Genomic DNA, 16,403 nt, shown 5'->3' with positions numbered 1-16,403 from the left:
AGAGAGATGGAGACAAAAAACTATAACAAGGGTTTTCAAGTCAAACTCATAATTTAGGTAAAATCACCTAACTGAATTCAGCACTTTCCAGAGAGACAGTGCAAAGATAAACAGATCCACTTGCCTTTGACAATGTCTTAATTGCGTAGATCTGGAACAAGCTCATATTGAGATGTAGCTTGTTAATGTGAGATAGTGGGGAGATTTGGTCTCACCAGACTTGCTGAGAAGGTAATTATAGGCATGACGAATCCTCATGGATTTCCATTATGAGCCTAATTAGCGTTCAGAGCACCAGTCTGACTGACCACACGCCACCACTCCAGTCCCATATACTGCCCCTGTGGAGAAACATTCAGAGTCATCTGGTGGGATGCTAGCTCTTAACCCCACGCTAATATGAATGTTAAATCTGTGGATGATAACAAGAGGTAATTATAGTGCATTCAAGTTGAGCTAACAGGCACTCAAAACAAAATCTATATCTATTTGGATATGCTATACTGACATTGCGATACATTTACAAATTCTATGACATTTTAATTAGTTTTGAAGTCTGTATTCTATGCCAGTAAATGTATTAAACCAGCAGCATGACACAACTATAGCCGATGTTTAAGACATTTGTTATATTATTAACAAATTATTGGTTTATTATAAAAGGAATAGTTAAGGTGAATAAGGTGATAGTCATCATTTATTCACCTTCATGTTGTTTAAAATCTGTGAAACACAGAAGATTTTCACTGATATGCAGTTTGTCTTTTCATTAACAAACAACCTTAACCAACTTTGATTTATAAACTAATATAAACGACACTGATCTACTTGGAATGAAATACTTCTTATATAATATTATAGATATTTATTGTTAGTTACATTAAAATATCTATCACATGTATTGTTACGATCCTGAATGCTAATTACAGAAGTCAAAAGCTGTGCTTTATTCACAATGTAAATAATTGTAACTGTGTTACAGAGCTGCTATTTGTATCACTGCCATAGATGATTCTTATTTATGCTACATAGCAATATTTTGTTAGTGTTTAAATGTCAAGTAACACACATATCAAAAGTAAAATGTACACATTTTTTATTGACACACATTGTGACATGATTTGCCCTCGTCTGAAATGTACAGACGGTTTCAAAGTGACAACATAAACAAACGTTACTGCGCAAGCACGCATTTGTGGACTGCCCTTAACTTCCAGTACACATTCGCAAATAATAGAGTGCCTATTTATTATATCTGATAACAAGCAAAAGAAACCGAGAAAAAACGTTACTTGGCTAAACTTATCTCTCCAATATTTTGAATTTAGACTGTGATACCAAGCTCAACCGCTATATGTCAATGTACCATAAGGTTTCTTTAAATGCGACCAATCTACAGGAGCCATTCAACATATTGTTTATTTAATTATTCATTACAGCGAGGTGGTCTTTCTGCTGGACCTTAGGCCTGTCGCACCTCCCACGGAGCCTGTGGTGGACTGTGCATGGCTCTTCCCTGAGGCAGGCCTAAGCCTGACAACATACCGCATGGATTTTGCTGCAGGGTCTTCAGCTGGGGACCACCGCTCATTGACGTTTCGCCCCTTAACCCAGAACGTCTCCTGGTGGCAGGGCAGTGAACAGGGACGTCTCCCTGACACCCCGTGCAGCAAAACCTAGTTAGATGTTACTCCCCAAGCCTTGTCTCGTCGTTTGAGCAGTAAAATGAACATACTACAAATTTCAAAAAATCCTCTATTTAATACAATTATTATACAATCGAATAATAATATAAATGAATACTAACATAAATAAAATAAAACATAAATAGTTATATTATTAGACACTGGCCAAACACAGACCGGAAGTTAACTGCATTCCCGGCGCTCGCGTCCAATGAAATGGTCAATATATTTCCAGATAGTATGAACCTGTTACGTGTTCCATTTGAGACGATACCATCCTAAAACTTATACAGATGGTTGAGTATATTGTATACGTCATTGCACAACTAACATCTCCTACCTTAATTATTGATATAAATTTGGAGAAACATGAGGGTGGAGAGATAATGACAGTTAAATGGAAGAGATTTCATGTAGATTCAGCTGGCTGAATGTAGACATGTGGTCTAGAGGGTGACACGGGAGTGGATTTTCAAACCTCTCCCAATCCCACAAAAAAAGTGGGGGGAAATCCAGTCCCATCCCAATCCCAGAAGAATGACTCCCATTCCCTCCCACGGCCGTTTTTTTTTTTTTGTCAAAATCTGTCAGTTACAGTAAAAAAAATACAGTAAGACCGCCCAGAAATGAGATTCGGGTCCGACTCCAATTTTATTTTGATTTTTGCGGCTACAGTCTAGTGAGTGCATGGGGAAGCCGCCTCCTTCTCTTATATTATTGGTGGTTGGCATACCAACTTGGTGCAGTACCGCCACCAACTGTTACGGGTGTGTGAAGCACATCATCCACTTAACCAGCCACACCAAAGCCAACAGAAGATTATTAGAAGATTATAGAGTCCGAAAGTACCTACCTATCGGCCATTAAAACAGTACGTTCTTTATAGTATGAGTGGGAGTAGTATAAATACATTTCGGACATACTGCATCCGCCATGTTTTATGGTCATGTGACCCATATGCTCTTTGACCTATGATGTATTAACAACAACCTATACGTGAGCGTTGATAAAAACATAACTTAGTCACGATAAATTCATGTATTGGCACTTACACTAAAAACGGACGTCACCCTTAAAGTTTTCCGCTATATTTATTTGATTTACTTTTGAAATTTGACCGTTGCTCAGCTCCCGTGGCATCATGGGATAGATAAGTGTCCATCCGATCCACACTCACGAATCTCGGCGGAAGCAGTAGACCATCCAGGTATTTCTCGCCTACTGTTTTTTGCATACTGAGGTTTCGGACATACTATTCATGACTCATACTCATTTTTGCCTACTATACAGTAAGGAAGTAGGCGATTTTGGATGCAGCCTATATGTTTATTTATATCAAAGGTATATTTGTGTATTCCCGGTCCCGCCCACTCCCGCTGACATTTTTTCCTGTCCTGTTCCAGTCACGTCACTAATAGTGATTTTGTTTCCCATGTTGTTCAATCCAAAAAATGTCAGCCTCTAATGTGGCCATGATGTTGCATTGGGGCCATCATTTTAATGAAGCTGGATTGTGATTGTTAAAATGAAGTGGAGTTGTGAGTTTGTGAACACAGCAGTGACTAACAGGAGGTTACCCCACTTTAGAACATTGTGCAACCTGTTCTTTTGTCTGACACAACAGACTTTTTTTGAATGTGTGAAAATGTTCATTTCAAAACCCAGTATGAATAATTATAAAGTCTTTCATCATGAAAAGCACTGATGTATTTGAGAGTGAATGAGGCTGAAATATTAATGATAAACTAGTTTGAATAAATGCCGAGAGCAGTCTATAAAGACTAGTTAGAGTGTGCCGTGCTATTCGAACCCAACAAAGATTGTTGATGATAATTAAGCAATATCAGTATTACTGCATGAGATGAAATCAACAAACATTTATAAAAAGCATTCAGATGAGAATGATAACTTTCTTTTTTTATGACAGCTGTAATATTTGGGCCAACACAGCCAGTCATACAATCCTAATATATAAATGTATTTTTCATTTAATCTATAACATCAATGTACTGAATTATGTAATACATTTGCACATGCTATACTACTGGTTTACAAAACTAATCAAATGTACAAATCTTGTGCAAGAGATCAAGCACTTCCTCTTTGTGCCTCTGTTTCCTCCTTCTTTATAAAAAATCTCAAGTGCTACTTAGACAAATGGCTGAATGTTTAGCTGGATAGCCGCTTGCAGATGTCATTACTCTTATCTTACTCAATTTAGAGGCAATAAAAAAAGAGTCATGTATTCTGAATTTAGGATTTTTTTCTGTATGCATTTCGATTTTAAAGGGCTTTCAAAAGCATGAAATGAATGTTTTTCCTGTCTGCTCCCTTTGACGTCACAGCTCAAGACTCAGAAGATTCACTGAACACGAATGACATGACATCAGCCAATCGTGTCATAATTTTCCGGAGTATAAACTGTCTAATTTCAAATTGCATATGGGTTTTCAGTTATATCTCTGAGCACTTTCACACCATCGCACCGAACCGTTCTAAGCATGGTCTGAAACTGTCACAGTTTCCACGTGAGCATGGTTCGGCACAACCCGATTACAGACTGTTCTTGACTGGGAATTTTCAGCATTGTTGTCTAACCTCTCTGTAGCCGAAATAGCACATTAATAAAATAGGAAATAATGTTAACTTCGCTGGTTTGCTGGAGCTGAGGGGTACCAAGAGAAACGAAAAAGTTTTTCAAGTCATAGCTCAGTCTCTTGCATTACCAAGGCAGCGGGTGTTTACATTCTAAAAAGTTCAGTTAATAGCCCTGCAGTGGAAAATGAAACCTTTTAAGTACTGACTGACAATTAATCCACGAGAACGGTTCGGTGGGATGGTGAAAAAGCGCTCTTAGACTACAAAAAGGCCAAAAAGAGACATTCTAATTTGCATATTACTTTTAAATTTGGCAAGTGCTTTCTGAAATTATCATTTTTTTGACCTTTTAGCTTTTTTATTAGATAGTTTACAGTGGAGAGAGACCAGAAATTACAACATGACTAAAATCATCAGGTTTAATATGACTGACTGTCTTTCACTTTTGAGATTAAAGGTGCACATTTCTGAGATAAACCTAATCACTGGATTTACCAAAATTTGAAGTCTCATTTTCTTTATTTGACATCTGAAATCAAAACAAAGTGAGGTCGTTTTCTTCACATGTCAGGGACACTTATTAACTTGTTATTTGCGAAAATGTGTCAAATAAAGTTAATGTAAAATCAATCAAAATTTTGGCTTTCAGATACAATAAGTGTCCACATTTTTCTTAAAGGTTTCCTGAACTGGGCTTGTTTATTGTTTTATACTGTTGTCTGAGGTCTACTTATGACGTTTGCGTGGTTTCTACATTCGATAACATCAAAATCAATAAGTAATAAGCTATTTTATACCCGGGTTTTGAGGCCGTCTCGTCAAGCGCTCTGTTTAAATGGGTGTGCCGCATTGAAGACTTGGAAGTAAACGCCCACTGCTATGATTGGATAGCAGTTTGCGTAGTAAACTTAGTTGGAGCCTTCTGTGAATTTGGTTAGAGAAGTAACGTTAGGTTACACATTATCAGGACATATCAAGCGATCTCTAACAAAGCAATAGTGACGCATAGTACAAATATGTTTTACTCACAATAAGATTGCTGTGCCATTCCTGTCGGATCCAATTTTGACTGCACAGCACTGCTTTTTAATTTTAGTCTCTCCGCAAATCCAGCGCCTTGTTCACAAAGGAATCCATGGTGAAATGACGAGAACAAATGCTCAATGTTTCACCCACGTGAGCAGGGACATACATAAAAATAAACTTCAACCACTCATTCCTAATATCAGAATCCGAAGGAAGCGACTGTTCTTCCACAACCAGGCGCTGCACAATGTTGCATGTTTGTTGCTTGGTCGCTCTAAATAAAAATAACAGTGAAAGAAGTCCTCACTTTTACACATATGACACGGGGCTAGCCACTCTCGAGAGCCCTTTTCACAGAAAAAATAAGCAAATAAAGACAAGGCAAAAACAAACCTTAAAATGCAAATTGTTTATATATTTTATAAGACCAAAAATTCTTAAAATCTGCAACAGACCATTTATTAAGACCTAAGTGCCAAGGCTTTTTGATCTAAGACCAAACAACAAGCATAAAAGCGCTTCTTAATAACAAACATGGCAACACAGCAAAAGAGCGCTGTGTGATGGAGCCTTCCGAGCATAAACAACACAGCGCATAACAGCAGTTTAGTTTAGCCGCAAAACTAATCTTTAGCCGAAAAATATGTCGCTATGGTTACCAGTTTGTCGATCATCACAAATGTGGTAGTGTGTACTATGTGTGGCTAAAGTCATTTGCGAACCAGTGGGTGGGGCTAGAGAAGTAGTCATTGATATTTTTCTGTGGAGGCGGTGTTCAACCTATCTATGACAGATAGGTGCATTCCAGGACCTGGCGTTCGCTGGGCCTGATGTCAATAACAGTTGTAATCTCAGTAACAAGGGCGTTTTCAGTTTGACACTTACAGGATGTTCGCTTGAATACGATTCCCTCTTATATAACAAATGGGTTAAAATTGAGGTCTTAATTCATTGCCCCTTTAACCCTAAAATGATCGCTTAACTGCGTCTGCTTCCCTCACACTGTTCTGTGACTGCAGCGTTGTGATTGACAGAGATGATAATTACTTAAGTGGCTTGTTTGTCTCTTGTTTTTCTCTTCTTCTCTCTCATTTACTTGCATAATTTGATGTATATAACATTTGTTGTTATCTATGCCCTCAACATTCTCTTCATTACAGGTTGGCTAATCTAATTAATAAACATTATCATCGATCCACTCTAATTTTGTGTGGCTCACTCTCTTTTATCCTGTGGATGGAAATGAGCTAGTTACACATATTACAAATCAAACAATATTATGGCCATGTTTTTCTCCCTGAGAGCAGCTTTTGTGTTTGTATAATATTTATTTCTAGATGAGGTCCTTATTAAATACAAGACACTGGTTCAAAGAACCCTACTGAATACCTGTTTTTTCAGAGATCTCTAGCACTAAATCGCTTTATAATTCAAATAGATTTATAATCATGACTTTCTATTTGCCATGGGTAATGAAAGCTTGCGGCAGGAGCTGTAATTATCAGTCTTTAATCATTGCATTGAAATAGAATATAGTGTTCTGCACATAGTTCATAATCTGATGTCTGGATTCAAATAATGAACTGATTGAGATGTAATATATTGTCTGTGTTTGTTCGTACAAGTGTGGGGCCTTTTAAAATGTTAACAGTGGACCAAATCATAGAATGCAGCGCCCTCTAGCTGTGATGGCCTTTTATATTACCCTTTTATACAGGGTATACCATCCTCAAAATGTTTGTGTCTGATTTATGTAAATTAAAATAAAGGCACCATTAGGAGATGCTGCTGGTTCTTTTTAAAGCATCTCTTTAAAGCTGCTGGTTCTGTAAAAATAATTTAAAATATTGTAGTACACTGTATGATCCATCCATTCGCTGAACCAAATTGACCTGCTGAAGCCTATCCCAGCATCTTGGGCCAGATGCTAAACATTATGATGTTTGAGGCATCTTTAAATTATGCTTTGAGGTTCTTCAAAGGGCACCACCAACATGGCAATACAGAACGCCAAAGAGTGCCAGTATTTTGCTTTATTCTATTCTATAATATATGAATGTGATATGCAACCTCACTGACATCAGTCAGCATTTAATTGACATCTATATTCGATAGCTAGTGCTTTAAATATCACCAAATATCTATTACCAGTTCAAATCCGGATTGTTTGTTAAATTTGACTATGGGTTACAAAAGTAGGCTCTCAACAGATTTGTGCTGGTCAAATCAATGGTTAAACAGGAGATCATCAATAAATGAGACCGGATGTGTACGCCTGTGTGTGTGCGCGCATGTGAGAGTGCGTGCGCGTACGCGTAACGACGCGTCCCGTGGCTCACTTTCAGGTTCGGCGTCGGTGTGTCGCGGAAACCGAAATACCCTCGTGATCTAGTACGATGCCTCTCGAGTGGAGAGGAGCGCGCGGCGTTGCAGTGGTTGGAGAGGTTTCATCCGAGCAGAATATGCCAAAAGAGACTCCGTTATCTCCTGCGGCTTCCCACGCCGCGCAGTGGATACTTACAGCGGCACTTGAAGAAAGGTGAAACGTCAACTTTTAATTGAATTCCAAGCTTGGAAGCTGGAGCGCATCATATTAAAATGACTTTTTTCGGCACTTTATCTTTCAGGAGTTCGCAAAAATGAAGTTTGGTAAAAGCGTTTGTATCATAAATGTGGGTGGCACCAAGTACGCTTTTCCAAAGGACGTAATCAAGGATTTCCCTTTGAGGAGAGTAAGTCGTCTCCACAGTTGCGCCTCGGAAAGAGAAGTCCTCGAAGTGTGCGATGACTACGACCGAGAACGAAACGAGTTCTTTTTTGACAGACATTCAGAAGCGTTCGGCTTCATCATGCTCTACGTGAAGTACGGAAAACTGCGCTTCGTCCCGCATATGTGTGAGCTGTCTTTTTATAACGAGATGATTTACTGGGGCTTGGAAAGCTCTCAATTGGAGTTCTGTTGCCAGCGGAGACTCGACGACCGCATGTCCGACACGTACACTCACTTTACTGAGGAGGACCACGATGAATTTAGGGCGAGTGATGAGGTGTCAAACCGGGCGGACGCAAAGCGGGATTCAAAGTGGTTGGAGCGGATGCGCAGGACTTTTGAGGAGCCCACCTCCTCTGTCGCCGCGCAAATATTGGCATCAGTATCAGTCGTTTTTGTCATCGTGTCTATGGTGTTACTTTGCGCCAGCACTCTTCCAGACTGGAAAACTGCCGAGAGTAACATAGTAGAAGAGCACTGGTACACAGACTCTTTAGAGCATCCATCCGGGTATTTATATCTTTTTTTCTTGCCTAAACCTACTTTCAGTTGCCTAACTTTATTCTGTATGAGATTTCCACAGTACTACTGAACACCTTCTTGGGGATGTCCCACAGAAAACGTTTTTGTGGTGCGGTGCAGCGGAACGGAACGCGTGGCTCTCCAGAAGCGCTTTTAACGTTTTAAACGTTTAACGCCGTTTTCACACACAACGAAAACCGCAAAACGCCTCACTCAAAACCGCCCGTACGTTTTCGAGAGACGATAAAAATATAAAAAAACTGTGCAAAACAAGCACAGCGGAGGGCACGTCCCTGTGCGTCTTATATGACATTTTTATTGCTTTACAAACCTGATGTTTTTGACTGGTGCGTCTTTCTGTTTGTGAAACGGCTTACACTAAGCACGGCGTATGAACGTCATGTCAAGTTTAAAGCAAGTAAACTTAACCTGCGTTCTGTTCCGTTCCGTCCATACACGCCCTTATTTCCTTTTTAATTAAACACAAGAATAGCAACACATTCTCAAAAATATAAAAATACATGATGTCTACCCATACTTGTCCACAGTCCTCTTCATCATGTGTATACTATGTCACATTTCCTAAATGTTTGTCTTTTTTCTTTCAGCATGAAAAGAAGTTAGTAAATCTACTCAGCAAATAGCCTAATTCAGAATCTCGAAGTAAACAGATCCTCAATTTAAACTGATTGTAGAAAAATGTTATATGTTATAAACGTTGTAAGGCGCACAAGTCAGGGAACGATGGAACGCTGTCCTTGTCCAAGGTCCTGAAACAACATTGTGAAGGTTTTATACTGTAGCTCAAATTACCATGCAGTGGTAAAGTTTATTTATTTATTGAATTATTATATTTCTATAAATAAAAACACTCTTAATAGAATTATTCAATGCAAAAAATTGAACAAAAAAAATTACATACTGCAGTAAACACCTATCATGTTAGTTCAATACAATAGTACAACGTTTTAATATCTCTTTAACCTCTGTGTTTGTCTGTTTTGTATTCATAACTGCAACGCGGAATGTTCTGAAGGTACTGGTACCTGAGGAGCAAACTCCCATTGTGTGTGTTTGTGTATAATGATTTAACATGGTCTAGTCACTGAAAGATCAGGTTTTTTAAACAAACACACTGTCATCAATGTAAATGTTCATTATGTCTTTAAAAGAACTTTCAAACCATTATTCCTCTGCCATGCTTTTATTTCAGTTCAAGTCATCTGTAAAACATTGTTGAGGGAAAGGTTTACAAAACCATGTTGCATATAAACTAGGTTTTCACTCCAGTGTTAAAATGGGACATTTACAGATCTATTTTGGGGTGTGAGACACATGAACAAAAATAGGTTACACCAATAATTTATCTGTAACAGCTGGAGATAACTGATACCATGAATTTGTTTTAAATGCAAAAAACAACAACAAAACAGTTATATAAACCATATATCCAACTTTCCCTCATCAAAATAAATAAAGAAGCATTACTGGCTGTTACATTATAAAATCTCTAAATGCTTTACTAGGTTTTATCAACATACACAGCTGACATATTCTTATTCAGCATGTGTCGTCTTTATTACTGATTTCAATGACTGGGCTATGAACTGAAATAAATTGGATTTATCTTTATTTTCCTGGCCAACCCTCTAAGACCCAGTAACCCTTTAAACAAAGTGCCAAAACAGATAAAAGCAGGCAGCATTGACATATCTCTTTAGTTCACCACTGTACTGAGAAATAATCCATGCAGTTAATATTGGCTCTGTGAAAATCGCAAATGATTATTGGCATTCTGCCAGCGTGCTTTAATCCATTTTCCTGCCTGGCTTTCCTCAGTCATCATTAGACTTTAACTGGAATACAATACTGTGATCAATACAATGGCATCACACAGCCAATGGTGTTGCTGGGCCTTACGAGATTCCAAGTGGCTGCATGGCTGACGTAGTGGGGTACATTTCAAAATGCTTTAAAAGGACAGTTCACCCAAAAATTCTGTCATCATTTACTCACCCTCAGATTGTTTCAAACCTTTATAAAAATGTATTTGTTTAGTTAAACACAAAGGAAGATATTTGTAAGAATGTCAGTAACCAAACAGATCTCATCCCCCATTTACTGCCATAGTAGGGGAAATAAATACTACAGGAGCCAATGGGGAATGATATCTGTTTGGTTACTGACATTCTTACAAATATATTTCTTTGTGTTTAGCAAAACAAAAAAATATATACAGGTTTGGAACAATCTGAGGGTGAGTAACTGATGACAGAATTTTCATTTTTGGGTGAGGAGTCCCTTTAAGAGTTCCCATTGAAAAACACACTATTTGTGCATTTTGTTTAACTATCTAATTATATAGGTACATTTTGAAAACAGCTCATTGTTGTTTCATTATTCATCTTGAATTCAAAGCCATTATTATAAGTTTCTCTCCAAGCACAATTCTGTTTTAAAAAGATTACTCTGTATTCAGCACTCATTCCTCCAGTGAGTGTCGGCTTTTGGTTAACCTTAAGTTTTTTTGCCACCAAAATTTTTTGTTAGCTTTTCAATGAGTGCGAGTGGGAAAAACAATACATAAAAGCACTCGACATCTTAGCAAACTACACTATGAAAGCTTTAAAATGGCTTTGAATTATCACAAAGTTCTGGAAAACACATGTCAATTTAAATAATGAGACTACTCTGTTTCTCTGAAATGGATGAAGATATTCACATTAGTCTTATTTTCCTCTCAAATCCTCTTCTTTCCCCGTCACTGTGCATTTATCCAGAATCATTGAGGCGGTCTGCATTGGCTGGTTCACGGCGGAGTGCATCGTGCGCTTCATAGTATCACGGGACAAGTGTGAGTTTGTGCGACGTCCGCTCAACATCATAGACTTTCTGGCCATCACACCCTATTACATCTCCGTCACCATGACGGTTCTCACGGGCGAGAACTCTCAGCTGCAGAGGGCCGGCGTGACGTTGCGCGTACTGCGCATGATGCGAATCTTTTGGGTCATCAAGCTAGCGCGACATTTCCTGGGCCTCCAGACTCTGGGGTTGACTTTGAGGCGCTGCTACCGTGAGATGGTCATGCTTCTGGTCTTTATATGCGTAGCCATGGCCATATTTGGGGCGTTGGCGCAACTGCTGGAGCACGGCCTGGATCTGGAGTCAGGGAACGAGGATTACGCTAGCATTCCTGGTGCCTGTTGGTGGGTTATTATCTCCATGACGACTGTCGGCTATGGAGACATGTACCCCATCACTGTGCCGGGACGTGTGCTTGGTGGCCTGTGTGTTGTAAGTGGTATAGTGCTGTTGGCGCTTCCGATCACCTTCATCTACCACAGCTTCGTGCAGTGCTACCACGAACTCAAGTTCCGCTCCACTCGCTGCACCAGAAGCCTCTCCACTGAGTTTCTCAACTGACTGAGGTCTGCCTGGACACTCTCTCTTAGGTTTGGAAATCTCAAATCTGACAGAGTGAATTCTTCCATCTGGTGGAGAAGTTAATACTTTTTTGGTGCCGTCTCCTGAGGCATTTTCATCAGCACATTCAACAGTCATCTTTAGAACAGTGCCGCTGAGTTTCAGTTCAGTGTGTGCTGTATCTGTTACTCAAGGGGTTGGAGGATGCTCCCATGGTGAAGGTAACATAGAGGCCAGATGTCCTTGACAGGTACACACTGCTGGACGGCAGCTTTTAACGTCAATCTGATGCCTTGAAAAGATTCCACATCTTGGCTCAACAACCTCTCACTCAAAGTCTACGCGTATAACCTAGAACATGTGGCATCCCGCCAAAGGATTTAGCTTGGAATGCCACTTAGGCAGTCCACAGTGTTGGCAAGCACGCGGGAGAGAAATAATTAAATCATCCTGTCACCCAGGGTGCTTTCTCTTTGATGCCTTTATTTATTATAAGCAATGAAGTTTAAAGCTATTCCATTTTTCTTAGCATTTAAAATATCGGGGGCAACCAAGCCTCTCTTTATAAACAGCTATAATTAAGAAAATCACAGATGACTGACAATAGATACAGGAATTTCTTATCAGTCTGTTTTATTTATTCAGTACTCTTTCCAGTTTAAATTGTTGTGTAGGACCCGATTTAGTGTGACAGCAAACCTCCAGAGATTGTGGGAGAGTAAGAGCAGGAACAAGAGAGGGAAAAAGAGAGATTTACAAGGATGAAGTGAGAGTTGTGTGGGCAGTTTACATAGATGGTGTAGAGCGGAACATAACGGGTCATGGAGAGAGAGTGCTGTCATGGAGAGTTGGGTGCTGTGGATGGCACCACGCAGAGCGTGTAGAGTTCTCTCAGAAACCTCTACCTGTCAATGTCCTCTACTGCACTGCCTGTATTCACAATGGAGAGAGAGAGAAGCCTTGAGGCCTGTGCACATCTGCTGGGATTCACACAAAACTCTCTGTAAGGTCAGGAGCTCGTTCGTGATACAGCAACCTCAAGGCTTTTTCTCCTTCCATGGAGTCACCCATGGCACCCATTTCTCCCCGACCCACTGCTGTCTCTACCTTGTTGTGGCTCTTATGTTCCTTAATGCTCTTATAGATAGACAGACCCAAAAAATGTAATATTGTGTCATGAGAGGTCTTCTTAAATGTCATTAAAGGGTAACAACGTGTTATGTGATACCTAATGTAAATACTGTTAACTTACTATTCAAACTTGAAGTCACAAGAACTCAAAAAGACCCTTTATACTTTTCAAATGAATGTTAAATCTTTGGTGCATTTTATTTTCAATACAAAATGTTGTATTTTGCCTTTATTAGATCTTTCATCAAAATGCTCAATGCTCAACAACTGACATCACAACCCTCTTATTTTATTTTATTTGTTTACATATTAGGTACACCAATGTCACTTGTCACTTCAACTGTCACCATTCTACATGATATAAAAATATATACAATACAGTAGGCTAAGTCTAAAGTCTTTTCAAGTTTTTTGGGGGTTGTAAACATGTAATTTTTAAACACGTTTTTTTATGGGATTTTGTTGTTAAGGCTTTTCCTTTAGAGTGATAAAGTACATCCATCTTGTCCCTTTTTAAGTCAATTTGGTTTATATTGAACTGCATATCTCCAAGTGTGATTCAAGACAGGGGCGACACAATGCACTACATAAAATTCCCTTGCTTAAGACACTGTTCCTACAGTTTAACAATAGCCTACTAGGGAAGGTAAACATTTATGTATTTAAAAATATTTAAGTATCTTCAACATGCTTAACAAACTTTATTAACATGTTTTTTTTTCAAGAATTTACAATTACAATATTTCAAGAAACCAGTCATTTTATGGCTACAACTAATATAAAGAACATATATTATCTTTAAAAAACAATATTTTCTAAAGTCTAAACAAAGCTGGTTCATTTTTTGAACCAACTGTACTGTGTTAAACTTTACTGCCTATAACAGCACATAGTTATCTCAGCCATAGTTACTGCCAACTTTTATGTAGTGTCTTAAACTAGAACTAGTAAATTAAATATTAATTTCATTTCTGAAAGTACACAACACAAATGTTATGACAAAGGATTTCATGAGACATTTTCCTCTAATGTCTGAGACATGACTGGCTGGGGATGTACAGTAGTTTGTTTATCTCCCTCAAATGCATCATCTCCTTTCTGCTTCCATTTGCACAAACTGCTTCCTGCTTTGCACAAACAAATTCGGATGTCCATCTACAGGGGCTATTACTGAACGAGTCAAAATAACATTATTGATATTATTTAGAAACGTACTTTAGTTTCGTCATGTTTTCATAGCCTAAAGGGCCATTCACATTATAATGATAACTATGACGATAACTATAAAAATAACATTTTAAGAATCGTTCTTAATCCAGGAGAATAGCGGGGTTCACAACGTAACTATAACGATAAAGATACAGAGAACGATATCATTGGGAATACTTTCAGAACGACTTTTTCCCAGCTGATGAAGGATAAAACATACTGTCAGACATTTTCTGGCAGATGTTTGACTATTGATGATCGCAACGCGGCTTTTATGTCAGAATTAAAGACTGTAGTGGTCGGAAAGCGGTGTGTTTATGGCGGGATATTATATATGTAACGCTTATGAGTCTTATGTATTACGGACGGACATGAGTGCACCTTCAGCCTTCAGAGAAAGCATCCGACCTTTGCTGTCATATTTTGGAGAAAAGACGTTCGGGAATGAAAATGAAAGCATCAGCAGGTCATCTACATTCATTTTAGTGACTGAGAACACTGCAGTGCGCAGGCTTAAAATAAACATAACGTTACTGTTATCGTCTGCTGCTGTGGACGCAAATATAGTTATACAGCTCCCAGGTAAAATAAACTTTCTTCTTTTTCAAAAGAAGACTTTGTTCTGTTTCAAAAATAATTCCCTCTATTTCTTCTCTGTAATTACAACATTCTCATTAATAATCATCTTTATTCATATCAATCACAACAACAGTTTATTCATAATAATCCGCAGCCACTGACTTCAGCACAGACCTTTGTGAATTTATGATTGGAGGGTTGTGCGACTGGAAATACATGTGTTCCCTTTTGTGGTACACAGAGCAAAAATGTGTCAGACTAAAATGTGCAAAGAATTCCCTTCTCATTAATTAAACCTCCTGAAGAGCTGTTCTCAAGTGAGGTTTGAGATCACAAACTCTGCTGGCTCACACACAATCACACACAACAACACATAATAATTAATGTGAAAATTAAATTGATAAGTGAAACACAGAAATTAATTGTAGACTGCAGGTGTATGCTGCTAATTACTGCCTCTCAGACTTATCCTCCTGCTTCTTTTTATGTCCAACTTCATTAAGCATTCTAAACAAGAGGGATCATATTTACTTCCCATAAAAAGACATCAAAGTGCTAATGAAAAGCTCAGGATGGCTAAAGGTCATGAAACTAAAGGCCATGAACATGAGTTTAATCTCTTAAACCAATGGGTCTTTCAGTTTCTCATGGGTTTGAATGTATTTATCTCCAGTCACTCTAGTTCTCCGTATTGAGGCAGTAAACCTACTAAGGAAAATTTTATCTGCTTTTTTGCTATAAAAATTGTATGACACACTATCCTGACACTGTTTAATTATACAGTATATTGCTCTCTGTGGATATGAATATGTTAAAAGTATTTTCTGTTTAAATAAACATAAAGCAGTTGTTTTACTTTTTATATTTTATTATCATTTTGTTTTATGTATTTTTTGCTTTGCATTATGTGCATTATGATCATATTTATAAGCAACTATAATGGCTTGGGCTTAATCAATACACATGGTTTGAGCTTTTATATGGATTTTTATAACCCAGAATTTATTGTAGAATTTTTTTTGTTTTGTTTGTTTTACTAGTATGTTGTTAGCTTTCAATGTCTTTTTTAAACAGAAAGTCTATTTTGAATAAAGTAGAATGTGTCTTTGTATAAAGTAAAGCAGGTCTTAACTAAATTCATGAAAACGGACAAAAAATAAATACTAAATGTAAACAATTGTCGTGGATTGTATTTTTTATAATAAAAATTCACTGGGACTATGTTTAGGTACTATGGCTAAAAAAAGAAAAGACATTAAGGTTAGTCATATTCACTTAAGACGTTAAATTGCATATCTCTAATTGTAGATTGCATATTGTAAATGCAATCACGCAGTATAATTAAACTAACGTATACAATTATAAGCTGTTCTTTTAATTTTTTTTGCAATACTGTACTTACAATTGCAAGGAGCATTGAGCAAACTAAACTTAAAGGCGTGTTTGATATTTTCACT

The 16,403-nt window shown here is 38.0% G+C and overlaps 2 protein-coding genes across 3 annotated transcripts in view; both read left to right on the top strand.

The window, feature by feature from the left end:
- LOC130559432 (hydroxycarboxylic acid receptor 2-like) overlaps window positions 1-16,403 on the top strand; it is a 55,937-nt gene that overhangs the window by 39,438 nt on the left and 96 nt on the right. The window contains exon 3 of one of the 2 annotated variants that reach the window (XM_057342510.1): window positions 1,440-6,607. The exons of the other annotated variant lie outside the window; for it this stretch is intronic. Within the exon in view, the coding sequence (XP_057198493.1) occupies window positions 1,440-1,531 (92 nt within the window). The 3' untranslated portion in view covers window positions 1,532-6,607. Of the gene's footprint in view, window positions 1-1,439; window positions 6,608-16,403 lie in introns of those variants that run through there. 2 annotated transcript variants of the gene reach the window in all.
- On the top strand, window positions 7,216-16,390 carry LOC130559433 (potassium voltage-gated channel subfamily G member 3-like). The gene is made up of 3 exons (XM_057342513.1): window positions 7,216-7,848; window positions 7,937-8,589; window positions 11,382-16,390. The coding sequence occupies exons 2-3, from the start codon at window positions 7,949-7,951 to the stop codon at window positions 12,025-12,027; spliced, it is 1,287 nt and encodes a 428-aa protein (XP_057198496.1). The 5' UTR covers window positions 7,216-7,848; window positions 7,937-7,948; the 3' UTR covers window positions 12,028-16,390.

Source organism: Triplophysa rosa, linkage group LG9, assembly GCF_024868665.1.
Source record: "Triplophysa rosa linkage group LG9, Trosa_1v2, whole genome shotgun sequence".
Taxonomy (NCBI): domain Eukaryota; kingdom Metazoa; phylum Chordata; class Actinopteri; order Cypriniformes; family Nemacheilidae; genus Triplophysa; species Triplophysa rosa.
This window is presented reverse-complemented; position numbering and strand designations above follow the sequence as displayed.